Source organism: Diaphorina citri, unplaced genomic scaffold (assembly GCF_000475195.1).
Source record: "Diaphorina citri unplaced genomic scaffold, Diaci psyllid genome assembly version 1.1 scaffold717, whole genome shotgun sequence".
Taxonomy (NCBI): Eukaryota; Metazoa; Arthropoda; class Insecta; order Hemiptera; family Psyllidae; genus Diaphorina; species Diaphorina citri.
The window spans coordinates 1-27,824 of NW_007378150.1; the positions used below are offsets into that span (position 1 = coordinate 1).

At 38.3% G+C, this 27,824-nt stretch overlaps 5 protein-coding genes across 10 annotated transcripts; 4 read left to right on the forward strand and 1 right to left on the reverse strand.

Annotated features, from left to right (window-relative positions):
- Positions 1-1,836: 1,836 nt before the first annotated feature.
- LOC103511458 lies at positions 1,837-4,382 on the forward strand. Of its 3 annotated transcripts, none has more exons than XM_008476179.2 (5): positions 1,837-2,204; positions 2,524-2,605; positions 2,722-2,926; positions 3,469-3,978; positions 4,289-4,382. In XM_008476179.2, exons 1-4 carry the CDS (start codon positions 1,883-1,885, stop codon positions 3,916-3,918), a joined length of 1,059 nt encoding a protein of 352 aa, XP_008474401.1. In that variant the 5' UTR covers positions 1,837-1,882; the 3' UTR covers positions 3,919-3,978; positions 4,289-4,382. The 3 variants fall into 3 exon arrangements, with proteins under 3 accessions (XP_008474401.1, XP_026681021.1, XP_026681020.1); XM_026825220.1 differs by having other exon boundaries at positions 4,298-4,382; XM_026825219.1 differs by having other exon boundaries at positions 3,469-3,882; positions 4,193-4,382.
- A 1,168-nt stretch (positions 4,383-5,550) lies between these two features.
- Positions 5,551-8,062, forward strand: LOC103511466 (transportin-1-like). The gene is made up of 5 exons (XM_026825211.1): positions 5,551-5,686; positions 6,009-6,323; positions 6,707-6,805; positions 7,135-7,230; positions 7,794-8,062. Exons 1-5 carry the CDS (start codon positions 5,551-5,553, stop codon positions 8,060-8,062), a joined length of 915 nt encoding a protein of 304 aa, XP_026681012.1.
- Positions 7,800-27,747, forward strand: LOC113465282 (transportin-1-like). Of its 4 annotated transcripts, XM_026825221.1 has the most exons (13): positions 14,117-14,136; positions 14,577-14,763; positions 15,214-15,366; positions 16,144-16,316; positions 17,646-17,795; positions 18,464-18,733; positions 19,579-19,825; positions 20,358-20,456; positions 21,231-21,326; positions 22,683-22,758; positions 24,827-25,001; positions 25,375-25,495; positions 25,844-27,747. In XM_026825221.1, exons 2-12 carry the CDS (start codon positions 14,598-14,600, stop codon positions 25,480-25,482), a joined length of 1,713 nt encoding a protein of 570 aa, XP_026681022.1. In that variant the 5' UTR covers positions 14,117-14,136; positions 14,577-14,597; the 3' UTR covers positions 25,483-25,495; positions 25,844-27,747. The 4 variants fall into 4 exon arrangements, with proteins under 4 accessions (XP_026681025.1, XP_026681022.1, XP_026681024.1 ...); XM_026825224.1 differs by lacking the exons at positions 14,117-14,136; positions 14,577-14,763; positions 15,214-15,366 and adding exons at positions 7,800-7,931; positions 12,168-12,182; XM_026825223.1 differs by lacking the exons at positions 14,117-14,136; positions 14,577-14,763; positions 15,214-15,366 and adding an exon at positions 15,646-15,658.
- LOC103511467 (transportin-1) lies at positions 9,421-12,190 on the forward strand. Its single transcript, XM_026825212.1, has 4 exons — positions 9,421-9,815; positions 11,227-11,302; positions 11,648-11,904; positions 12,083-12,190. Exons 1-4 carry the CDS (start codon positions 9,711-9,713, stop codon positions 12,188-12,190), a joined length of 546 nt encoding a protein of 181 aa, XP_026681013.1. The 5' UTR covers positions 9,421-9,710.
- On the reverse strand, positions 12,323-13,605 carry LOC113468373 (transportin-1-like). The gene is made up of 3 exons (XM_026825213.1): positions 13,581-13,605; positions 13,201-13,385; positions 12,323-12,526 (listed from the first exon to the last, which is right to left on the reverse strand). Exons 1-3 carry the CDS (start codon positions 13,603-13,605, stop codon positions 12,323-12,325), a joined length of 414 nt encoding a protein of 137 aa, XP_026681014.1.
- Positions 27,748-27,824: the final 77 nt, after the last annotated feature.

The window sequence follows — 27,824 nt, forward strand, 5'->3', positions numbered from 1 at the left end:
TGATCAAGTTCAGAAAACCTGCCAAGTTGATTCGGGCTCAGGTAATATAGAGCCGTATTTTATTATGTGACCTTTTTTTATAGTCAACATGGCTGAACCAATGAGATTCCGCTTAGGACGTCCACACTTGCTCCACAAAGCGGAATCTCACAATCTCATTGGCTCAGCCATGTTGACTATAAAAAAGTCACATAATAAAATACGGCTTGAAAATAACTGATGCGGGTTTTGTAATGTTTGTCCTTCGTATAAGCTTAACCGGTCCTTTAGGGCTGTTTGCCCCTACACCTAAGCCTCGGAGTGGGCTTTTTGTGTACGAATGTTTGTCCTACTATCTCTCATTGTCGATTCCGTTTAAGCGAGCAAAACATGTTTATCCTTCGACCTACGGTCTCGTTTGGAGCCATTTGAGTCCTAATCTCCAGTAAAAATTACGAAACACAAAACTGAGCGAGGTCTTAGCGCCAGGGTATGAGGGTTCTTATCCAAATTGTCCGGTATTAATCTTTTGTGTTTTAAATCAAGGATTTATTTGTCAGCCTAGTTAGCTTGGTTGGTAAGGCGTCTTACCTTGTAAGCGCTAGGCCGCGGGTTCGATTCCCGCCCGGGGAATCATTTTATTTTTTGTTTTCATTATTTTATTAATTAAATTTGTAATTATATTTTTGAATCTTTTGTGTTTTAAATCAAGGATTTATTTGTCAGCCTAGTTAGCTTGGTTGGTAAGGCGTCTTACCTTGTAAGCGCTAGGCCGCGAGTTCGATTCCCGCCCGGGGAATCATTTTATTTTTTGTTTTCATTATTTTATTCATTAAATTTGTAATTATATTTTTGTTTTCAGAAATGGATGTGAATGAGTTAGAAGACACACCACACGGGGGTAGTCTATTCAATGGACAATCCCATGTGTTGTACTGGGCAGACGTTAGTAGTGAAATAGCATTCGTGGTACCCACACCTGACAACAAACATGCCCCTAGCGGAGGGCAAAATACTGACTGTGGTAAGGAGGCGCCATTTATATCGTATCCATAATAGTTTTTCTGAAACAGTGGAAATAAATTACTTAAAATAAAAATTTAATCCTGGATCAATCAAAACTGGGATATTAGGTAAAACAAAATCCTTGATTCTCAATCTTGAGATTCTCCAGGAATAGAGTTGGTCAAGTGGTAACGACCTTGATTACTATTCAGATGGCCGCGGGTTCGATTTTATAAACCGAGAAAAAATTGTATTTTGAAGGTTTTGGATTATGAAGTGGTACTCGTAGGCTAAAGGATTTTCTCATTTTCAACTTATTTTTTGTAATGTTTGTCCTTCGTAGAAGCTTAACCGGTCCTTTAGGGCTGTTCGCTCCTACACCTAAGCCTCGGAGTGAGCTTTTTGTGTACGAATGTTTGTCCTACTATCTCTCATTGTCGATTCCGTTCAAGCGAGCAAAACATGTTTATCCTACGACCTACGGTCTCGTTTGGAGCCATTTGAGTCCTAATCTCCAGTAAAAATTACGAAACACAAAACAGTGTGAGGTCTTAGCGCCAGGGTATGAGGGTTCTAATCCAAATTGTCCGGTATCTGTAGTCTTGGATATCTATTCCTATGCGTATTTTGAGGTCTACATCAACTAATTGTATTCTGTTCCTTTTTTAGGTGAAATGGATCCAAAGTGAAGACAAGATAGAAGTTCAAGACATCGACAGTGGTACCCTCACGGACAGGATGATGATGTTCAGAAAACTCTTGATAAATGTGAAGAGAAAATGGGCAGTGATAACAAAGGTGATCTAAAGGAGGAAATAGATAAAGAAACCACTGAGAAGATTGCAGAAACGGACAGGATGATGATGTTCAGAAAACTCTTGATAAATGTGAAGAGAAAATGGGCAGTGATAACAAAGGTGATCTAAAGGAGGAAATGGATAAAGAAACCACTGAGAAGATTGCAGACGCAGACAATGAGAATAAAAGAGTTATAAACACAGAGAATGTGACGGACAAGAAAAAGAAACGAAAGAAGAAAAGTACAAGTGAAAATGATAGTAAGGACATCAAGGGAGACAAAAATCTTGGTAATAGTGATAAGAAGAATGATGAGAGAAGTAATGAAGACAAAGAGAAGTGTAAGAAGAAAGACACTGGAGGAGGGGATGGAGGAGGATTAATGTGTGAGGAGAAAACTGAAGAATCAGGACTTGATAAAGGTACTTACTGTCTTATGTCTCCTATTTTATAGTTATGCTTATTGGTAGATATACTTAATGCATGATTCAAGTTGAGAGGGTTGTTAAATTCTGTAGTGCACGAGGAAAATGAGTCGAAATGGAAGCCCACAGTACATAAGTAGGTGTATGTATAGATTAATAAGAGAGATGGCAGAGTTACACCACTCTGCCACATGAATGATGATTATGAATAAAGTGTTCCTTCTAACAAAACTTATTGACAACTCAAATGAAATACTGCCATATCCACGAGTAGATAATTGACCCTGTTTTCATATTTATTCATTTCTCTTCTCAGATTCTGGCGATGAAAACACCGATGATTTCAAACTGAACAAGATCAAGAAATGTCGCGTCAAATTGCCCATGAAAGGGGAAAGGTTCCGAGTGAAATTCGTAGACAACTTCAACGTGCCACACAAGTTACTTTTGAAGAACACGGATAAAGTGGCCAAGCGAAAGTTAAACATGCTCCTGGCGAAGAAACAACTTAAAGGTTCCGAGTGAAATTCGTAGACAACTTCAACGTGCCACACAAGTTACTTTTGAAGAACACGGATAAAGTGGCCAAGCGAAAGTTGAACATGCTCCTGGCGAAGAAACAACTCGAGCCTTTGAACAGTATGCCTATGTCCCGTCTGAAGGAGAAATGTCATGTTCTGATCAAGTTCAGAAAACCTGCCAAGTTGATTCGGGCTCAGGTAATATAGAGCCGTATTTTATTATGTGACCTTTTTTATAGTCAACATGGCTGAACCAATGAGATTCCGCTTAGGACGTCCACACTTGCTCCACAAAGCGGAATCTCACAATCTCATTTGCTCAGCCATGTTGACTATAAAAAAAGTCACACAATAAAATACGGCTTGATATAAGGATATAACTGATGCGGGTTTTGTAATGTTTGTCCTTCGTAGAAGCTTAACCGGTCCTTTAGGGCTGTTTGCCCCTACACCTAAGCCTCGGAGTGGGCTTTTTATGTACGAATGTTTGTCCTACTATCTCTCATTGTCGATTCCGTTCAAGCGAGCAAAACATGTTTATCCTACGACCTAAGGTCTCGTTTGGAGCCATTTGAGTCCTGATCTCCAGTAAAAATTAGGAAACACAAAACTGAGTGAGGTCTTAGCGCCAGGGTATGAGGGTTCTTATCCAAATTGTCCGGTATCTGTAGTCTTGGATATCTATTCCTATGCGTATTTTGAGGTCTACATCAACTAATTGTATTCTGTTCCTTTTTTAGGTCAAATGGATCCAAAGTGAAGACAAGATAGAAGTTCAAGACATCGACAGTGGTACCCTATACCTGGTGACCAAAAACGACATATTTGTCCTAGACGATGAACTCATTGCTAACATCTACCCCCGCGTATTCATTTGTAACCTGTCCGAGTTTGATGGGAAAAACATCTACTGGAACCCCATGATACGAGATCTCTACATTAGCACCCTGAGGTCTGGTCAGATCTCGATAGAAATCCGTACGTTTCATCATACCGTTCAGTCGTACGATGTCCACCTCAAACTTTACCTGGACGAGAAGAAGTTTATCAATCTGAACGAGTGGTTGGCCAATAGTTTCATTCCGTACCTGGTGTATTTGAAGACAAGTGTGCCCTCCCCCGTCGCCCAGCAAGTGGCCAAATATCCGACCGAGATATTCTTCCCCTATGTGAAATTGTTGAAGGAATAAGCTCTTCCCGTTCAAACTGCCTGGCTCAGATATAAAGCTACCTGGCTTCCATCTAAAGAGATTTATAACTTATAATTATTTATGTAGTTTATACTTAAGTATTTTCTTATTATTTTTTTTTTATATTAACTGTTAATAATAAAAAAATATATAAGTTATAACATTATTACTTTTTGTATTCCAGAATTTATTCCTGTTGGCCACAGATGATGATGCTGAAGTGAGAAAGAATGTGTGCCCCGTCGCCCAGCAAGTGGCCAAATATCCGACCGAGATATTCTTCCCCTATGTGAAATTGTTGAAGGAATAAGCTCTTCCCGTTCAATCTGCCTGGCTCAGATATAAAGCTACCTGGCTTCCATCTAAACAGTGTATTGACTGTATTGCTGATGAGCATGTTCTTAAAACAAGTGATAATTAAAAACAATACAACTTGAAATTTTCTCAAGACCGTATGTTAAATTAAACGGTATCTCTGTCTTTTCATTTTATTTTTTAGAACTATTTTTTATTTCAGCCTTGTTTTTCATTGGAAATTTCAAATCTCGTTTCGTCAACAAAATCTGACATACCTTTCCTAGGGAAGTGATAATTAAAAACAATACAACTTGAAATTTTCTCAAGACCGTATGTTAAATTAAACGGTATCTCTGTCTTTTCATTTTATTTTTTTAAAACTATTTTTTATTTCAGCCTTGTTTTTCATTGGAAATTTCAAATCTCGTTCGTCAACAAAATCTGACATACTTTTCCTAGGGAATCCAATGGACTACAATGTTTGTGAGGTAATTGCCCATAGAGTTGTAAGAAGATCAATTTTTCTTTTGAAAGTGTGAGGTAAATCTATTAAAAATGTTGCCATTAAATCTAAACTTGTTGTTTTATGGGTCATAGAAAATAGCTTTTATAAGTTGTGAATAAAATGCTCATTAGTCATTATTAATTGTTCTTTTGAAAGTGTGAGGTAAATCTATTAAAAATCTTGCCATTAAATCTAAACTTGTTGTTTTATGGGTCATAGAAAATAGCTTTTATAAGTTGTGAATAAAATGCTCATTATTAATTGTTTTTTATTTCGTTTCTTTACCAGGGAGCCTTTGGAGCACTGCAGAAAATCTGTGAGGACTCAGTAGAAGCTTTGGATAGTGATAAGAAGATCAATTTTTCTTTTGAAAGTGTGAGGTAAATCTATTAAAAATCTTGCCATTAAATCTAAACTTGTTGTTTTATGGGTCATACAAAATAGCTTTTATAAGTTGTGAATAAAATGCTCATTATTAATTGTTTTTTATTTCCTTTCTTTCCCAGGGAGCCTTTGGAGCACTGCAGAAAATCTGTGAGGACTCAGTAGAAGCTTTGGATAGTGATGAGCTGAATAGACCTCTTAACTATTTGATACCCAAGTTCTTGCAGTTCTTCAAACACTCGAGCTCCAAGATCCGATCACATGCCATTGCTTGTGTGAACCAGTTCATCATTTGCAGAACCCAGGCTCTTATGTTGCAAATTGATGTTTTTATTGAGGTAAGTAGGGATTGTTTTTCTTTTCTTCTTGACATCAGTCCCAATAGGAGGTGGATAGGGTACATTTGTACCTAATGTTCATTCATTTCCTCACACTATATCAATAGCATGATACCCAAGTTCTTGCAGTTCTTCAAACACTCGAGCTCCAAGATCCGATCACATGCCATTGCTTGTGTGAACCAGTTCATCATTTGCAGAACCCAGGCTCTTATGTTGCAAATTGATGTTTTTATTGAGGTAAGTAGGGATTGTTTTTATTTTCTTCTTGACATCAGTCCTAATAGGAGGTGGGTAGGGTACATTTGTACCTAATGTTCTTTCATTTCCTTAGATATAATAAAGACTAGTTAATTATAAGTAGTATATTTTGTTAAACCCGTTGCAAAAAAAAAAATCTAATCTAGCCAGCCTAGTCAGCTTGGTTGATGGCGTGTCGACCTTTTAAGCGCTAGGCCGCGGGTTCGATTCCGACCCGAGGCGGATTTTATCCTGTTCGAAACGACTGTCTTTCTGCTATCCTATCCTGTCTTCATTCTCTCTTCGATTTCGGGAAGATAAGACCCTAGCAGTTACAGTTCCCTCTAATCTAATCCGTCTCTCTCTCACTGTCCCTTTTCTCTCTACCCCTCAGGCGAACTCTCAGAACCCTGAGCAATTTGATGCCCCGGACAAGGACTTCATGATAGTCGCCCTAGATCTGCTGTCCGGTCTGGCCGAAGGTTTGGACATGCACATTGACTCTTTGGTGTCCAACAGTAACATCATGCATCTTCTGTATCAGTGTATGCAGGATCCTATGCCCGAGGTGCGACAAAGCTCGTTCGCTCTGCTTGGAGATCTGACCAAAGCGTGCTTCTCTCATGTCCATCCTTGCATTAGTAAGTTTTCAAAGCCTTCATTCACAGAAGTAGAGACATTTTCGGAGAAATTCTCAACATTAAGTACTTCAAATAGAAAGAAATTTGATTGTATTAAGCATGAATCGCCAGCTTAGCTAGCTTGGTGGGTAGCTCGTCTACCTTGTAAGCGCTAGGTCGCGGGTTCGTTTCCCGCCCGGGCCGGATTTTATCCTTAACAGATAAGGTTCGTCCTCGGAATGGCTGGCTTTCTCCTATCCCGTCTTCCTCTCTCTTCGTTTTCGGGACTACCTATAAAACCTTAGCAATTACAGTTCCCTCCATCAAACCTCTCAAAGCTTCATAATGCCTAATACTTTAACCCGCTTTTTCATTCTCAACTTATTGTTCGTGTGTATTTTCAGGCGATTTCATGCCCATCCTTGGTCAGAATTTGAACCCGGATTTGATATCTGTATGTAACAATGCCACCTGGGCCATTGGAGAAATTTCTGTTAAACTAGGTAAGTTTCCTTTTAGATACCTATTGTAAAACTGACTTCATGTCCTAATGAGTTCTTCGTAAATAGACTACGTAAGTGTGACGTTATTTTGGCACTAAGAACGAAACATTGGCCCAAAGGCCATTGGAATGGGATTTTAACTTATTAAACTTCTTTGTTAATTTCTCCCAACAGTCCCTTCCTCTTTTACTGCAGCTTTTCCCAATTATATTTAAGGTCGGCGTTACCCTCCTTTATCCAGTTTTCTGTCTTGTGCCTTTGTTATCGCCCATATCTCTGCACGTTACATGAACGACCTAACAGTACTGGCGTTTATTTCTCATTTTCAGGTGAAGACATGCGCCGTTATGTCCCCATGGTTATCAATCAACTCATCATCATTATCAACCGTCCGAACACACCCAAAACTTTACTCGAGAACACAGGTAAGCCAAGTTACTTCAACAAAAAGATACTTATGTAAAATTTACCCTACTTAGTACATATAACCTTGAAATATTTGAATAGGAAAATGGTTAGGCAATTGGCCTAATAATCAAATCCTTCGCATTTGTAAACAGGATTTTGAATATAGGTTTCTAATGTGAATGGAACTTGGTTGGTGATTTGGGTGACCTCTTTGGAGAAGTTAACTACATCCTGTGTTAAATCGAGAATGAAATGAATATTCTTGGATGTAGTTGTAGAGATGAGAACAGCTAACCCTAACCAGCCTAGCTAGCTGGCAGTTCTTCAAAGGGTTCTCTCTGCTTTAAAGACCAAGCACAAGTCCTCATGATGATTGACTGCGATTCAGGACCAGCCAAGTAAACATGGCTTGAAACCATCACACCGGTGTATGACAGATATCTTTTCTTTATTCTGCCATTACCATTCGGCTACAGCTGAAGCCGCTACAACAACCTTTTGATTTGGGGACGATAAGACCTCCCTTGTTACAGTTCCCTCTATTTTAGTTACGAATGAAAATTTCTAATTCTTCCCTCAGGAAAATGCAGTGCTGCCGCTCTGGATGTCCTAGCCAATGTATTCCGGGAAGAGTTGCTTCCTGTCCTCCTACCTATCCTTAAGGAAACCCTGTTCCATCATGACTGGGAAATCAAGGAGTCGGGGATACTGGCTCTAGGTGCCTACCTACATCGCACATCAACATCTTTTGAAACGTATGGACGAAGCTTTTCAACAACGGATAAGGCCATTGCACACTACGATAAAAAAAAGTACCATTATTTTATCACGTACGGTAATAACGATTAAAACTGTACCGACTTTCATTTCCCCTCATCTGACAACACTGTGAGACGGAATCCCGGCCATCTTTTCATTTTTACGAGAACAAGAAAGTTCCAAAAGTACCATTATTTTATCACGTACGGTAATAACGATTAAAACTGTACCGACTTTCATTTCCCCTCATCTGACAACACTGTGAGACGGGATCCCGGCCATCTTTTCATTTTTACGAGAACAAGAAAGTTCCAAAAAAATTCACATTTCAGACTGTAAATGCAAACTTTTAGTGCTAATTAAATACCTTTAATTAATCTTTTCATTACCTCTGAACTGAAATAAGGATAAATTCTTCTTCCAAGTATCAGTGTCATGTCTTTCATTTGTAAATTCCACATTTGTGTCTTGTGACTTCATTTCCTACTTTGAGCATTTGGTGAACCCAAAATCAATAATCTTTTCTAATCAACTTGCGTACAAAATTCGTTGACGTTTACACTAATCAAAAAGTTCAAGACACCCAAAAAATTATGAAAATGGCGTGGCAGCCGCAAGAAGAAGGACTTATTCAAATTCTGCAGCTTCTGAAAGAATCACAATCCCCTGACAACTTGATCCAGAGAGCAGTGCAACATGTATCCTTTACATACCTACCTATTACACAACTTTTGTACTAACTCTCCTAGAAGTCCAGTTATTAGTTTCCGTTCAGTCTCAGTCCCTCAAGATCTGGACTTTATTGCACCTCTTCTTTTTTAAATTACCTTTCCTCTAGAAAAAATATGACCTACTTTTACATACCTACCTACCTATTACACAACTTTTGTACTAACTCTCCTAGAAGTCCAGTTATTAGTTTCCGTTCAGTCCCTCAAGATCTGGACTTTATTGCACCTCTTCTTTTTTAAATTACCTTTCTTCTTTAGGGCTTCATTTCTAGAAAAAATATGACCTACTAAATATTAAATTATTTATTTAATTAATTAATTAATCAAATATTTTGTTATTAATATTTTCTTTCTATTAGGTACCTAGGTATTTTTAGGTGGGCTTTTTTTTTGGTTACGCGCTTATAGCGATTGTTCCACACAGTAGAAGATTTCATTTCCTTTCGACGGATGGATCTGTACGTTATAATTATAAAAAAAAAGCTGAGGTGCCATCAGTTACGACTAGGTACCTACATCGCACATCAACATCTTTTGAAACGTATGGACGAAGCTTTTCAACAACGGATAAGGCCATTGCACACTACGATAAAAAAAAGTACCATTATTTTATCACGTACGGTAATAACGATTAAAACTGTACCGACTTTCATTTCCCCTCATCTGACAACACTGTGAGACGGAATCCCGGCCATCTTTTCATTTTTACGAGAACAAGAAAGTTCCAAAAAAAATTCACATTTCAGACTGTAAATGCAAACTTTTAGTGCTAATTAAATACCTTTAATTAATCTTTTCATTACCTCTGAACTGAAATAAGGATAAATTCTTCTTCCAAGTATCAGTGTCATGTCTTTCATTTGTAAATTCCACATTTGTGTCTTGTGACTTCATTTCCTACTTTGAGCATTTGGTGAACCCAAAATCAATAATCTTTTCTAATCAACTTGCGTACAAAATTCGTTGACGTTTACACTAATCAAAAAGTTCAAGACACCCAAAAAATTATGAAAATGGCGTGGCAGCCGCAAGAAGAAGGACTTATTCAAATTCTGCAGCTTCTGAAAGAATCACAATCCCCTGACAACTTGATCCAGAGAGCAGTGCAACATGTATCCTTTACATACCTACCTACCTATTACACAACTTTTGTACTAACTCTCCTAGAAGTCCAGTTATTAGTTTCCGTTCAGTCCCTCAAGATCTGGACTTTATTGCACCTCTTCTTTTTTAAATTACCTTTCTTCTTTAGGGCTTCATTTCTAGAAAAAATATGACCTACTTTGTGTTCTATGCAAACAATATTCGAGTAGTTGGCAAAGAAGTTGCATAGAAACCATGTTGTACCTATAACACATCTCTCCATTGTACACTGTTTGCTTAACTCAACATTCTCGTCTATAAGCCCTCTGGGCCGCCAACGGTGAGTCTATAAGCCCTCTGGGCCGCCAACGGTGAGTCTATAAGCCCTCTGGGCCGCCAACAGTCGCCCTCTGGGCCGCCAATGGTGAGACAATAAGCCCTCTGGGCCGCCAATGGTGAGGGAACGCTGTAATGGCCGAGGCCACAAAGTGAGTTTAAAAGTTCAAGTTTATCTCTTGGATTAAGCAATGTAATTGGTTGATTTCAAAGGCATACTACGGACTGGGCATGCTACGACACAGACCACAGGAGTCTAATGACTTCTAACCCATGAGAGCTGAGGCCTACATTAAAGTCACACCAAACTTGACCAAACCCTTCTCTCTTTTTCGCTAGTATCTCAGTCGCTCTACTTCCGAGTGCATCGGGGATTTGTCCATTAGTTATAAAACAAAATTTCCTACTATTTTCACGTTTGACATAATTACTCAGTACCGGTCCGGAGTTAGAAGCAGTTATATTTCAGCAAGATCCAACGAAGAAAAAAAAGTTCGGCTCATTATGGGCTAACGTAGCAGTACACTTCATACTTCCTATCAAAATTACTGTAAAATTAGAAATACTGCTCAAGTCCCAATTATATGGTTGGTATCAAATGCTGGGAATTGACTATCAGGTCATTTTCATCAGTCCCAATTATACTGTCACAATTATCATGACTTATACATACACTCAAGGAGTGCATTTAGCAATTTATCTTTGGGACACGTCGGGCAGTGTTTAATGTTAATAAAATAATATTGGCAAATGAGGACTTTTCCCCCAACTCTCACTATCTGATAATTTTATTAGATTAACCGTGTAGCAACGCCCTTGACCAAAGCAATATGATTTTAGATTCCCGAGCACTTTTATTATTTCTTTATAACTTATTGATACTTTGAAATAATTTGGCTTCTAATTTAGTTGCTATATTTATTTTTTTTTTTCTTCATTATTTACCTACTTTGTGTTCTATGCAAACAATATTCGAGTAGTTGGCAAAGAAGTTGCATAGAAACCATGTTGTACCTATAACACATCTCTCTATTGTACACTGTTTGCTTAACTCAACATTCTCTAACATTACCCACATTTGTCCTTAACTTTAGTTTATTTCAGAAATTGGAACAACTCAACACTCATCCTGATTTCAACAACTATCTCATATTTGTTTTAACTAAATTGACATCAGAAGGTAATAAATAGTATTCATTAAATTGTTGAAAGTAAGTAAAAGGGGGGTTTCTATACTCACCTAGTTCAAAGCAGGTGAAAAAAGTGGCAATTATTGTCCTTGGAGAAACCAGTTGAGTTTGACAGAAGGTAATAAATAGTATTCATTAAATTGTTGAAAGTAAGTAAAAGGGGGGTTTCTATACTCACCTAGTTCAAAGCAGGTGAAAAAAAGTGCCAATTATTGTCCTTGGAGAAACCAGTTGAGTTTGACTTTTTTTAGAAATTGGCATTTCCTAATTTCAAGGCCAATTAATTCTGTATAAGTAGTACCCTCCTTTCTAAACTTTTGTTAATTTCATTTCAGATGAACCAACAAGGTCCCTGAGTGGTTTAATATTAAAAAACAATGTTCGGGCAAGATTTTACGAATTTCCTCCTGGAGTGTCAGAGTTCATAAAACAAGAATGTCTGTCTGCTATTGGAGATCCTTCCCCTTTGATTCGGGCAACTGTAGGCATCCTCATCACCACCATTGCCAGTAAAGGAGACTTGAAATCATGGCCAGAACTTCTCCCTACATTGAATGATATGTTAGATTCTCAGGACTACAATGTTTGTGAGGTAATTGCCCATAGAGTTGTAAGAAGATCAATTTTTCTTTTGAAAGTGTGAGGTAAATCTATTAAAAATCTTGCCATTAAATCTAAACTTGTTGTTTTATGGGTCATAGAAAATAGCTTTTATTTTATAAGTTGTGAATAAAATGCTCATTATTAATTGTTTTTTATTTCTGGAAGAGTTGCTTCCTGTCCTCCTACCTATCCTTAAGGAAACCCTGTTCCATCATGACTGGGAAATCAAGGAGTCGGGAATACTGGCTCTAGGTGCCATTGCTGAAGGTGAGTAGTTGGGTACAGATAGTTAAGTGTAGACCTACGAGTATATAATCTCAATTCCCTCCTTTCTACCTCACATCTGGGATTCATATTGGAGACCCTAGTGTTTGCATTCAGCAAGTATCAGGTAAACTTGAAAATAGTCATCTACAGCATATTTCCATGTACTTATTTCTAGTATTTGGGTCTAATGTGTCAGCTCCCATTGCGCCCTCTACTTCCTCTCCTCCATTCTCTCCCATGTTCATATTCTCCCCCTCTGCCTTCACCGAGCGTTTGGACTTGTGAAACCGGGGCCGAATGTCTTCGTCCCTGTCCGGAATCATTTCGTCCTCTTCTACATCTCCCTGAGGAAATCAAACAAAGAAGATTGGGAGGTGAAAATAATTTATTTATGGTTGAGACTACAATGTGAGATTAAACTTGATAGTCAATTTTTTTTTTTTTTTTTTTTTTTTTTCAACTTCAAAGTTAACAAGAGTATTGGTCTCAAGCTACTTTGCAGTTCTACTTGATGCCTACTGGCCTTAAGTAATCTAGCCATAGAGGGGGTTCGAGTTCTGAAAAAAAGTCTTGACTACTAACTTCCCAGGTAAGTAACACAGTCTACGTTTGGTTTAGATTTAAATACCTATTCAACAATAATACAGTCCACATTTGGCTCAAGAATAAAACAAAAAGACCTCTTACCTTCAACAGAATGATGTCAATTTCCGAGTACCTCATTCCACGCACCAGAACAGGCACAAGTTTGTCCAGATGAGAGGCCAGCACATCCTTACAGATAGGCTGCTCGGCTAGTGATAGCCAGAACTCACAGGACTCTAAAGCCACTCCATCATCAGGGTCCTGGGTTCGAATCAGCATGTACTCCACTGTGAGGGTGGAAAGAAATGTAGTATGTTAATAATACCAGAAGAAGTACTTACTTAAGATTTTAACAAATCAACGGGCAGAGCCCATGTAGTACTAATGTATGAATGATACACTATTAAATTTAAGAGGATCCACGACCTCTTACCTTCAACAGAATGATGTCAATTTCCGAGTACCTCATTCCACGCACCAGAACAGGCACCAGTTTGTCCAGATGAGAGGCTAGCACATCCTTACAGATAGGCTGCTCGGCTAGTGATAGCCAGAACTCACAGGACTCCAGAGCAACTCCATCGTCAGGGTCCTGAGTTCGAATCAGCATGTACTCCACTGAAAAGGTAAAAACAAAAATGTAATAATAGAAGTACTAAACTAACAAACTACCTACTGTAGGAATGGTAAGACTGTTAAATAGGGCCCACATAAGCAACATTACCATGAAACAAGTTCACACTAAAATCTTGGTCTTCTGCCTTTTTTTTTCAAGCAGAGGGACAAGAAAATCTCAGCAGAAGGACAAGATACCATTAATATCTATCAGCCACAGCATCATAGAGACACACTTCAGTGATAAGAGTCTGGATAAACTCAAACTTTATATCTTCAAAATTAGCTTCTCAAGAGGATCCACACAGTTGACATTACCGTGAAACAGGTGTCCACACTAAAATCTTAATTTTATTTTATTATTAGGAAATTGACTTACTTAATGGTCAATGTCCCAACATTTGTAAACTTATTTTTATTTTTCAAGCAGCAATCTCAGCAGAAGGACAAGATACCATCAACCACAGCATCATATAAACATGGAGGATCCACACAGTTGACATTACCGTGAAACAAGTGTCCACACTAAAATCTTAATTTTATTTTATTATTAGGAAATTGACTTACTTATGGTCAATGTCCCAACATTTGTAAACTTATTTTTATTTTTCAAGCAGCAATCTCAGCAGAAGCACAAGATACCATCAACCACAGCATCATATAAACATAGTTAAGTAATATGAGTCTGGATAAAGTCAACCTTTATATCTTCAAAATGAACCTCTCAGCGGAAATTGACATCATTCTGTTGAAGGTAAGAGGTCTTTTTGTTTTATTCTTGAGCCAAATGTGGACTGTATTATTGTTGAATAGGTACTTAAATCTAAACCAAACATAGACTGTATTACTTACCTGGGAAGTTAGTATGCAAGTCTTTTTTTCAGAACTCGAACCCTCTCTATGGCTAGATTACAGGCCAGTAGGCATTAAGTAGAACTGCAAAGTAGCTTGAGACCAATACTCTAGTTAACTTTGAAGTTAAAAAAAAATGATGGCCAGCAACAATTTGAGTTTATTGTTAACGCAAGAGTTAAACTTAAAGCAAGTTTAATCTGACATTGTAGTCTCAACCATAAATATTGAGTTTATTGTTAACGCAAGAGTTAAACTTAAAGCAAGTTTAATCTCACATTGTAGTCTCAACCATAAATAAATTATTTTCACCTCCCAATTTTCTTTGTTTGATTTCCTCAGGGAGATGTAGAAGAGGACGAAATGATTCCGGACAGGGACGAAGACATACGGCCCCGGTTTCACAAGTCCAAACGCTCGGTGAAGGCAGAGGGGGAGAATATGAACATGGGAGAGAATGGAGGAGAGGAAGTAGAGGAGGAAGATGATGATTTGGACGATGACAGCTCTCTGTCTGATTGGAACTTGAGTGAGTAACAAACACACAAGGCTTCCTCTTAATGTCTGGCTAGGGGACGTTAAACAGGGAGTAGACTAGTGTCTAGATGTGGGACTCTAAACAAGGATGAGAACAGCTAACCCTAACCAGCCTAGCTAGCTGGCAGTTCTTCAAAGGGTTCTCTCTGCTTTAAAGACCAAGCACACGTCCTCATGATGATTGACTGCGATTCAGGACCAGCCAATTAAACATGGCTTGAAACCATCACATTGATGTATGACAGATAAAAAAGATATCTTTTTTTTATTCTGCCATTACCATTCGGCTACAGCTGAAGCCGCTACAACAACAACAACAACAACAACAACAACAACAACAACAACAACAACAACAACCTTTTGATTTGGGGACGATAAGACCTCCCTTGTTACAGTTCCCTTTATTTTAGTTACTAATGAAAATTTCTAATTCTTCCCTCAGGAAAATGCAGTGCTGCCGCTCTGGATGTCCTAGCCAATGTATTCCGGGAAGAGTTGCTTCCTGTCCTCCTACCTATCCTTAAGGAAACCCTGTTCCATCATGACTGGGAAATCAAGGAGTCGGGGATACTGGCTCTAGGTGCCATTGCTGAAGGTGAGTAGTTTGGTACAGATAGTTAAGTGTAGACCTACGAGTATATAATCTCAATTCCCTCCTTTCTATCTCAACTTTTTTCCCCTCAAGAAAATCAACCCAATCCCCAATTAAATGACCTTTTTCTGAATAGGAGTGACTTTTAGGTACCTACAGCTTGGGCACCAGCAGTGATTCGTGTGTCAAAGTTACATAGACTTGATTGGTTTGAAGTTACCCGAAGGAAAATAAAAAAGAAAATGTCTATATTGATCAATATGTTATGTTCTTTTTCTAGGTGCCATTGCTGAAGGTGAGTAGTTTGGTACAGATAGTTAAGTGTAGACCTACGAGTATATAATCTCAATTCCCTCCTTTCTACCTCAACTTTTTTCCCCTCAAGAAAATCAACCCAATCCCCAATTAAATGACCTTTCTCTGAATAGGAGTGACTTTTAGGTACCTACAGCTTGGGCACCAGCAGTCATTCGTGTGTCAAAGTTACATAGACTTGATTGGTTTGAAGTTAACCCGAAGGAAAATAAAAAATAAAATGTCTATATTGATCAATATGTTATGTTCTTTAAACAACCGAATAAAGGCAGCACTGAATTTTAAATGAAAAATTTGTTTCTCTCCATTTTACTTACTTTCCCAATCTAATATTGCTGTCTCTTTCATAAAGTAGTGCTAATATTGCCGGTGCAGTCCACTATCCTGTTCTAATTGTCCTTCGATCTCATTCGAGCAGGATAAACAGGGCATATTCTATTCTAATTGTGTTCTGACACTCCTCAGGTTGTATGAACGGAATGGTACCTCATCTGAATGAGCTGGTTCCATTTCTTATCACCTGTCTGTCTGATAAGAAAGCACTGGTACGGGCTATTACATGCTGGACATTATCTCGATACTCACATTGGGTCGTGAGTCAACCTCATGATTCCTACTTAAAACCACTCATGACAGAGGTGAGATTAAAAAAAAAGTTGATTGTTTCACCGCCGTTTTTAATTTGTAGCAATGAAACAACTGCTACATTTGACGCTTGTAATCTGTGTTGTAGCATGCCTATCCCATAGTATGCCTCTCGTCAGATGGACGAGAAGAGACACAATACTTCCCATTTAGATGCTGGGTCAACACTATTCTAATTGTGTTCTGACACTCCTCAGGTTGTATGAACGGAATGGTACCTCATCTGAATGAGCTGGTTCCATTTCTTATCACCTGTCTGTCTGATAAGAAAGCACTGGTACGGGCTATTACATGCTGGACATTATCTCGATACTCACATTGGGTCGTGAGTCAACCTCATGATTCCTACTTAAAACCACTCATGACAGAGGTGAGATTAAAAAAAAAGTTGATTGTTTCACCGCCGTTTTTAATTTGTAGCAATGAAACAACTGCTACATTTGACGCTTGTAATCTGTGTTGTAGCATGCCTATCCCATAGTATGCCTCTCGTCAGATGGACGAGAAGAGACACAATACTTCCCATTTAGATGCTGGGTCAACACAAGGACCAGAAGTAACCCGTTGAAATATTTGCAATCGAAAAACGAGTACAAATTTTTGTCAATGGTGGGATTCGAACCCGGGACCTTCATATTTAACTTCATCCTTACACTGTAAGCTGTAGATTTCGGATTTGATCCATGTATTCTAAAGGAAGTTTTCTATCCGATTTTTTCCAAAGATTTCCTTCTGATTTTATTCATATGAGTAACCATAATTTATCTGTCCTGTTTCATCAATATAACCAGAAGTTTTCTGTCCAATTTCATCGATATAACCAGAAGTTTTCTATCCAATTTCATCGATATAATCAAATGTTTTCTGTCCGATTTCATTGATATTTAATTAAAAGTTTTCTGTCCGATTTCATTGATATAACCATAAGTTTTCTGTAGACACCAGAAAGTAACCCGTTGAAATATTTGCAATCGAAAAACGAGTACAAATTTTTGTCGATGGTGGGATTCGAACCCGGGACCTTCATATTTAACTTCATCCTTACATTGTAAGCTGTAGATTTCGGATTTGATTAATGTATTCTAAAGGGAGTTTTCTCCCAATTTCATCGACAATTCGACATAACTATTAGGGAGTTTTCTATCCGATTTTTTCCAAAGATTTCCTTCTGATTTTCTATCCAATTTCATCGATACAATCAAATGTTTTCTGTCCGATTTCATCCATATAACCAGAAATTTTCTATCCAATTTCATTGATATAATCAAAAGTTTTCTATCCGATTTCATTGATATAACCATAAGTTTTCTGTCCGATTTCAGCTCCTGAAGAGAATTCTGGACCCCAACAAGAGAGTGCAGGAGGCGGCTTGTTCAGCGTTTGCCACTCTGGAAGAGGAAGCTTGCACAGAACTGGTACCCTATCTGGGATTCATATTGGAGACCCTAGTGTTTGCATTCAGCAAGTATCAGGTAAACTTGAAAATAGTCATCTACAGCATATTTCCATGGACTTATTTCTAGTATTTGGGTCTAATGTGTCAGCTCCCATGGCGTAGTGGTCACTGCGCTCGCCTTGCACGCGGGAGACCTGGGTTCGATTCCGGCGGAGTCAAACAATTTGTATCATGCAACTGATTGATTACGTGACTGGCTGATGCGGGGCCCACTCAGCCTCGTGAGGAAAATGAGTAGCTATGTAATATAATTGCACATAGCGACTGGTGCCAGCATGGTAGGTTTACATTGGTCGCTGGATCATTGAGATGTTCATGCAACTGATTGATTACGTGACTGGCTGATGCGGGGCCCACTCAGCCTCGTGAGGAAAATGAGTAGCTATGTAATATAATTGCACAGCGACTGGTGCCAGCATGGTAGGTTTACATTGGTCGCTGGATCATTGAGATGTTTGAAAAATCCTACAATGCTGCAGTGAGCATCAAAGTTGTGATATAATAACACAAAGAAACGACATTTATTTATGTTAAACACGATTGAAATTCCTTTTATTTGCCTTGAGATGTTTGGAAAATCCTACAATGCTGCAGTGAGCACCAAAGTTGTGATATAATAACACAAAGAAACGACATTTATTTATGTTCAACACGATTGAAATTCTTTTTATTTGCTCCAATCAGCACAAGAATCTGCTAATCCTGTACGACGCTATCGGCACGCTGGCTGACTCGGTGGGGCATCATCTGAACAAACCCGAGTACATTAGTCTCCTCATGCCCCCTCTCATTCAGAAGTGGAACATCCTCAAGGATGAAGACAAGGACCTTTTCCCTCTGCTCGAGTGTTTGTCGTCTGTGGCCACGGCACTGCAGGCGGGATTCCTGCCTTACTGTGAACCTGTGTATCGGCGCTGTGTCTCCCTCATTGAACAGACGCTTAATCAACATATGGTGAGTGATTGGACTGTTACTCAAGTCACGAAAAGCCCACTTATGGCCGATCTTACTACTGAGAATTAACGTTAAACCCGTTGCAAAAAAAAAAATCTAATCTAGCCAGCCTAGTCAGCTTGGTTGATGGCGTGTCGACCTTTTAAGCGCTAGGCCGCGGGTTCGATTCCGACCCGAGGCGGATTTTATCCTGTTCGAAACGACTGTCTTTCTGCTATCCTATCCTGTCTTCATTCTCTCTTCGATTTCGGGAAGATAAGACCCTAGCAGTTACAGTTCCCTCTAATCTAATCCGTCTCTCTCTCACTGTCCCTTTTCTCTCTACCCCTCAGGCGAACTCTCAGAACCCTGAGCAATTTGATGCCCCGGACAAGGACTTCATGATAGTCGCCCTAGATCTACTGTCTGGTCTGGCCGAAGGTTTGGACATGCACATTGACTCTTAGCCCACTTATGTCCGATATATTTTTTTTTTTTTTTTAAGTTGTACCTTGGAGCTTGGAACCACTTTCGCATTACTTCAAAGCACATTCTTTTACATCCATGCCTATCCAGGAACGGAAAATTGTGAGAAAATTTCCGTCCTGGCCGGGATTTGAACCCAGCTTCTCCACGTTAAGAGTCAGTGCTCTTGACCACTCAGCCACAGAGGTGGGCTTATGGCCGATCTTATCACTGAGAGTTTAGACAGTGTCGAGGGTTTCTTTGACGTCACCCATTTGATTTACACAGACCAGTATTTCTTAAGCTCTGGATTAACTGAAAACTCTGTGGTAAAGTCGGCCATTAGAGGTTTAAGTGCAGGGACTAAGGGTTCTAATCTCTCTATCCCCCCCCCTCCTCAGGCTAACTCTCAGAACCCCGAGCAGTTCGATGCCCCGGACAAGGACTTCATGATAGTCGCCCTAGATCTGCTGTCCGGTCTGGCCGAAGGTTTGGACATGCACATTGACTCTCTGGTGTCCAACAGTAACATCATGCATCTTCTGTATCAGTGTATGCAGGATCCTATGCCCGAGGTGCGACAAAGCTCGTTCGCTCTGCTTGGAGATCTGACCAAAGCGTGCTTCTCTCATGTCCATCCTTGCATTAGTAAGTTTTAAAAGTCTTCATTCACAGAAGTAGAGACATTTTCGGAGAAATTCTCAACATTAAGTACTTCAAATAGAAAGAAATTTGATTGTATTAAGCATGAATCGCCAGCTTAGCTAGCTTGGTGGGTAGCTCGTCTACCTTGTAAGCGCTAGGTCGCGGGTTCGTTTCCCGCCCGCGGCGGATTTTATCCTTAACAGATAAGGTTCGTCCTCGGAATGGCTGGCTTTCTCCTATCCCGTCTTCCTCTCTCTTCGTTTTCGGGACTACCTATAAAACCTTAGCAATTACAGTTCCCTCCATCAAACCTCTCAAAGCTTCATAATGCCTAATACTTTAACCCGCTTTTTCATTCTTCGTCCTCGGAATGGCTGGCTTTCTCCTATCCCGTCTTCCTCTCTCTTCGTTTTCGGGACTACCTATAAAACCTTAGCAATTACAGTTTCCTCTATCAATCCTCTCAAAGCTTCATAATGCCTAATACCTTAACCCGCTTTTTCATTCGCAACTTATTGTTCGTGTGTATTTTCAGGCGATTTCATGCCCATCCTTGGTCAGAATTTGAACCCGGATTTGATATCTGTATGTAACAATGCCACCTGGGCCATTGGAGAAATTTCTGTTAAACTAGGTAAGTTTCCTTTTAGATACCTATTAACCCGGATTTGATATCTGTATGTAACAATGCCACCTGGGCCATTGGAGAAATTTCTGTCAAACTAGGTAAGTTTCCTTTTAGATACCTACCTATCGTAAAACTGACTTCATGTCCTAATGAGTTCTTCGTAAATAGACTACGTAAGTGTGACGTTATTTTGGCACTAAGAACGAAACATTAATTTCTCCCAACAGTCCCTTCCTCTTTTGCTGCAGCTTTTCCCAATTATATTTAAGGTCGGCGTTACCCTCCTTTATCCAGTTTTCTCTCTTGTGCCTTTGTTATCGCCCATATCTCTGCACTATACATGAACGACCACTAAACATTGGCCTAAAGGCCATTGGAATGGGATTTTAACTTATTAAACTTCTTTGTTAATTTCTCCCAACAGTCCCTTCCTCTTTTGCTGCAGCTTTTCCCAATTATATTTAAGGTCGGCGTTACCCTCCTTTATCCAGTTTTCTTTCTTGTGCCTTTGTTATCGCCCATATCTCTGTACTATACATGAACGACCTACTACGAAACATTGGCCCAAAGGCCATTGGAATGGGATTTTAACTTATTAAACTTCTTTGTTAATTTCTCCCAACAGTCCCTTCCTCTTTTACTGCAGCTTTTCCCAATTATATTTAAGGTCGGCGTTACCCTCCTTTATCCAGTTTTCTGTCTTGTGCCTTTGTTATCGCCCATATCTCTGCACTATACATGAACGACCTAACAGTACTGGCGTTTATTTCTCATTTTCAGGTGAAGACATGCGCCGTTATGTCCCCATGGTTATCAATCAACTCATCATCATTATCAACCGTCCGAACACACCCAAAACTTTACTCGAGAACACAGGTAAGCCAAGTTACTTCAACAAAAAATACTTATGTAAAATTTACCCTAATACATATTAACTTGAAATATTTGAATAGGAAAATGGTTAGGCAATTGGCCTAATAATCAAATCCTTCGCATTTGTAAACAGGATTTTGAATATAGGTTTCTAATGTGAATGGAACTTGGTTGGGGATTTGGGCGACCTCTTTGGAGAAGTTAACTACATCTTGTGTTAAATCGAGAATCAAATAAATATTCTTGGATGTATTTGTAGGTAATCGGGTGTGAATGGAACTTGGTTGGGGATTTGGGCGACCTCTTTGGAGAAGTTAACTACATCTTGTGTTAAATCGAGAATCAAATGAATATTCTTGGATGTATTTGTAGATAATCGGGTGTCAGTGGTACTTGCCTTCATACTTCCTATCAAAATTACTGTAAAATTAGAAATATTGCTCAAGTCCCAATTAAATGGTTGGTATCAAATGCTGGGAATTGACTATCAGGTCATTTTCATCAGTCCCAATTATACTGTCACAATTATGATGACTTATACGTACACTCAAGGAGTGCGATTTAGCCATTTATCTTTGGGACATGTCGGGCAGTGTTTAATGTTAATAAAATAATATTGGCAAATGAGGACTTTTCCCCCCAACTCTCACTATCTGATAATTTTATTAGATTAACCGTGTAGCAACGCCCTTGACCAAAACAATATGATTTTAGATTCCCGAGCACCTTTATTATTTCTTTATAACTTATTGATACTTTGAAATAATTTGGCTTCTAATTTAGTTGCTATATTTATTTTTTTCTTCATTATTTGTATTATTCAAATTATTTTTTGAAAGAAACATTGCTTGTAATTTATTTTTCTTAACGAACACGTATGATATATAGTATTATTCAAATGAAAGTATTATTTTTTGAAAGAAACATTGCTTGTAATTTATTTTTGTTAACGAACACGTATGATATATAACGTTTCATGAACATTGTTGGAGAAATAACGTTTCATGTTTCATAACAAGTTATTTCAATTGATTTACCTCTTTTTCGGGTAAATTAAATTTTTGGGGTACTTTTTGAAATTTAATACGCTCCATGCTACCTGCGTGGAATTGTCATTTATATTGTGTTCAAAAGATACAATTTAGCACTTGTGGAGTTATGGTTCTCAATAATTGATTCCCCGTTTCAATAGGTAGGTACACCTACCTATTGAACAAAGCCTCAGTGTTTCTTTCAACAGATTTTTATTGTTTCTTATAATTTCCCAACCGTTCAATGGATTTCTATTGATTTGTTGAGTTTTTCAGTTGGTTTCATTCTATTTCGTTTGTCTTTTGTTTGTTTCTGTTTGTTTGGTAGCCATTACTATCGGTCGCCTAGGTTACGTGTGCCCCCATGATGTTGCTCCCTTGTTGGCTCAATTTGTTCGTCAGTGGTGTGTAAACTCCCTTTATTATTTATTTTATTCTTCATTACCTTTTAAATTGGCCATGGACTTTGGCAAAGCTGCAGACCCTAGGGCACGTGTATCCAGATATTTGGTTGGTCGAATTTTTATGGCCGAGACCACAAACTCCGCTGAAATATAAGTCTTGGATTAATGGTTGATTTCAAAATTTTCTGTCAATCAGATTGTTTAATCCAAGATTAAAACATAAATCGAGTTTAAACTCACTTTGTGCATCCGCGGCTAAGTCAATCCAATGTCAGGAGCACATGTTTGGTTCAGAGTTTGTAGTGGTTGATTTCAAAATTTTCTGTCAATCAGATTGTTTAATCCAAGATTAAAACATAAATCGAGTTTAAACTCACTTTGTGGATCGGGGGTAAGTCAATCCAATGTCAGGAGCACATGTTTGGTTCAGGGTTTGTAGCTTTGAAAAGCATGGCCCTGGTATTACAGGGATCAAGTTCATGCTACCTATAACGTCTGAACATACTCGCAAAGCTATACCCCTTATCCTATGAAATCAACTTAGTTTCAATGTGCTTGTATAAAAGTTGATTTGGCCCATAGCATGGACTTTTTTCCTCGTAATACCAGATCTTTGTATCCGTTTATTAAAGTTCAATAAAAGGACAATAAGTCCCTACACTTTTTCTCATTCAAAGCAAAATGAATGGTAAAATGCTGTCGTTAAGTAGATGCCTTTAGGCACACTCCATTTGTCAAAGGTTAATATGTGCGAAAAATTTGGCTTTTTTCTCCCCAAGAGAATGCCTCCGTAAGTTGTTCATACTTTCAAACAACGTGATTGGTTTTCTAACCTGGATGCACGAATCAGAACCGAGAAAGTGTATAACCAGCTTACGGGAACAGAGTGTATAAAAGTTGATTTGGCCCATAGCATGGACTTTTTTCCTCGTAATACCAGATCTTTGTATCCGTTTATTAAAGTTCAATAAAAGGACAATAAGTCCCTACACTTTTTCTCATTCAAAGCAAAATGAATGGTAAAATGCTGTCGTTAAGTAGATGCCTTTAGGCACACTCCATCTGTCAAAGGTTAATATGTGCGAAAAATTTGGTTTTTTTTCTCCCCAAGGCTAGGTTTTGTTTATTGAACTTTCTGAATGGATTTTTATTTCTTTCTTAAAATTAATTATTAAACCTAGTTTTATTTATTTGTTTACATATAATTTTCATACACCTTAATTTTTTTTTCATTTTTCATTTCTTACCCATATATTTTCTAAAAACACCAATGATGAAAAAAAGTGTAAGTTCACTCTCTTACTAGTCTTAACTAGTTTCTATAATTTTACATGCACGATTATCGCAAAAAGCATCAGATCCAGAATTTGAAATCTCAAGTTTGGATACGAATTTCGAGGTAAATCGTGAAAGTGATCTATTGGAAGCACAAAATAAATTTCATACCATTACTTTTCTAGTTTTTTCCCCCTGTTTGGAGAAATAACAATTCACAGTTGGTCTTAAGTAGCTCATACCAAAGTACTATATTTTTCAAAATCTTTCATGTGTCAAAAATTGGGGGGTGGGGGTATTTATTTAAGGTGTGAAAGTTGCCCCCCTTGGGGCCTCCCACGACAAAAGTTTGAAGTCAATAAGGCCAGCCACTCACTATCAAGTAGACCTGACCTGTTCAAGTCTACTTGATAGTGTATGTGTGCTCATCAGATATCAGGTAGATCTGACAGGCGGACCTTATCAACCGTACCTGTCAGGTCTACCTGATAGTGAGTGGCTGAGCTAAGAAAAAACTTTTTTCCTTTTGGAAATGAAAAAGTGTTTTGCGTTTAACCAAATTTCTACCCATTACACCCACTAACACTGTCTCCTCTCCCGTCTCTTTTTTCCTTTTGGAAATGAAAAAGTGTTTTGCGTTTAACCAAATTTCTACCCATTACACCCACTAACACTGTCTCCTCTCCCGTCTCACATAACACAGGTGCTCTTCGTTGAGAAACATCCGGGACAATGAAGAGAAGGACAGTGCATTCCGTGGCATGTGTGCCTCTCCCGTCGTCGCTTAACACAGGTGCTCTTCGTTGAGAAACATCCGGGACAATGAAGAGAAGGACAGTGCATTCCGTGGCATGTGTGCTATGATCACGGTTAACCCGGGTGGTGTCGTGCAGGAGTTTATCTTCTTCTGTGATGCCGTGGCCTCCTGGTCCACGCCCAAGGAAGATCTCAAGGAAATGTTCCACAAGGTAAGAGAAAATGAGATCAACTATTTGTTGTGGCCAGTCGCTGAGGTTTTGTGAAATGATTTGCTACTTTTTCAAAAATAAAGTTTTCAGTCTTCTTTTGAGTTTTGCTCTGAACCAAAAAGGAAGATGCAATAGAAGTTTGAAGACGTTTGATAGAAAGAACCGCAATAAATGGAGACTTTTTTGTCCCAAAATCGAAGATAAAAGGACCGGAGAACAAACCTTAGCTGATTAGAATAAAGTTTGCCTCAGGCGAAAATCGAACTCGTGACCTACAAGACAGGCACGCTAACTAGGCTAGCTGGAATTGACCTCTCCTAAATTGATAATCATGTGATACTCATATCTCATATTTTTCTCTCTATTTTTGCAGATCTTGCACGGGTTCAGAACTCAAGTTGGAGATGAAAATTGGCAACGCTTTGCCGATCAATTCCCCGATCAACTCAGAGATCGGCTCTCCGCTATGTATGGTGTTTAAATCCTGGACGACAGTAAGTTCCCCTCTGTTCCTTGTATATTTTGTATGTGTTAGGTGTGTCTACACATAGTCGACCGGTCGATCGATGTCGACTGAACCGTCCACACTGCCTCGATAGCATAGATTCACCTCGTCGATCGACGGCCGGTCAACTGTGTTTGGACACTCCTTTATATCCATGCATTCTAAGTGGGGTTCCTACAATGCTTCCCTATGCACATATGTGGCCCGCGATATACCTCCCAATGTAACATGTGGCCCGCATACACATGGAAGTTGGAAACCCCTGAGGATAAGTTTATCAGTTTATCTAGATATCTACAGGCACACCTTGTAACTTCTACTTTATTTTTGTTTGCAGGAAATGCATCTATGATCGGGTGAAACCATCATTACCTGTAAGTCGTTCGAGAGGATTTCTCTTTTCTTTCTATTTTCTTAATTAAATCAATTTAGGACTTTTAAAATTTTATAAATAAAATTATTTAGGTGTAGGTATTAAAAAGGAAACACCCACTGCAATTCTGTAAACTTTTTTTCTATAGGTATTTTTTATTTTATTTCGTGATGCGTTATATTTTGTTAGGGCATTTTTTTTTTCTTTCCGTGGACGATATCGTATGGGATAATTATAAAGAAAGGTTCATTTTACCTCGTGGTAATTGCCTTTTCTTTCGCGTTCGCGTTCGTGATATTTTAGGATTAATTATTTATTTCTTGTCATATTCAAACGATGTAATTTTTGTACAACCTTTTTTTACTATGAATATTTTTTTTCTCTTTTTAGCCATCATGTTCTACTTACACTTAGTTGGTACTTGAGGTCTATCTTTATCTTTAAGTAATTGACTCATGTGTCTTCATGAAATTGCCCCACCCCTTTTCCTGAAAAATGATTTAACTAATTGTGTTTTTTCTATTATTATAGTTAGTAATTACGCGTAATTTGCCAATTGAAATTCTTTGACAGTTTGGAACATTTATTTTTTTCTCTTCCAATTGTGCTGTATTGAACGTAGTTGAAATGTTTTACCCTCTGCCTCACTAGTCAAATAAATAAATGCATCGTTTGTAGGTTCTTAATAAATTCATTATAGGTAAAATTAATAAAATCAAAGAGAATAATTTATTATTGTAGGTTAAATTAATTTTTGTTGTTGTTTTGTTTCTTGGTATTTTTATTTTATAAAATACATTGTGTACAAATATTGTAAGAAATGTTTTTTTGTAAAGTTACACTATTTAGCTGCTTTCCCCCAAATTAATTAGGTTAATATAAATTTAATTTAAACGTTGAATTTTTTTCTTGCCATCTAACATCTGCATTCACAAGTTCAGTGGTATTTAGTGCAATAAATAAGCTACTTTGTCAACACAAACTTCCTAGTTTAAACGATAAGGTAGCGAAATTAAGGTTAAGTTTAGGCTAACTTCAATTTCATACCAATTTATCAAAGCGCTCATGTTATCATGTAAAAATCATTCATGTATTTCATCTCATCATTCGTGCTCATTTACATTTTTTAATTGTTAAACTGAGTTTCTTGTTCATTAGAATAAATAACTAGTCTCACCTAATTAAGGAAGATGCAGGTACGCAGCTGTGTACGCACACGACATGTCTCTTAACTTGGTCCTCCAACCTCGTCTTTCGACTGATCATGCGTTTGTACGCAATGTTTGCGGAAATTTCACTCGTTTTGATTTGAAATTTGCGCAAATTTAGCGGACATACGCAACGGTCTGTCGAAAAACCAAGTTGTGTCATGTCTTTGTGGGTGTACTGGGCTTTAAACCCTCGCAAAAATAATAATAATAAAATTGTTGCCGCTTGTTAACAAAAATTGCCAATTGTTATTAATTTTACTAACCAAGTGATATTTCCCTTCTTTTCCCTCAAGTACCAAGTCAGTGTAGAAGAAAATTTTGGCCGCGGGTCGTGTATTAAATAAATTAATTTTTTATGCATTTCTTTAGCTCACGCTCCTAAAGATTCATTCAAATGGTTTCCCCTCCTGATAATGTATTCTGGAACACTTGAAAGTCAAGCTCTGTGTTCATCCATTTGAGTGATTCACCTTTTGATTCACTCAAAGTATTTTTTTATGGCCGATCTTAACACTGAGAGTTAACACAGTGTCAAAGGTTTCCTTTGACGTCACCCATTCGACTTAGGCCAGTATTTCTTGAAGTCTGGATTACCTGAAAACTCTCTGTGGTCGGATCGGGCATTACCCTCATTTCCATGACTCAAGTTTCGCCCACTTTTTGTATTCTCAATTCCTCACACATTAGAAATTCCAATTATTTTTTCTACATAAATCATTTCCTATGGTTTGTAA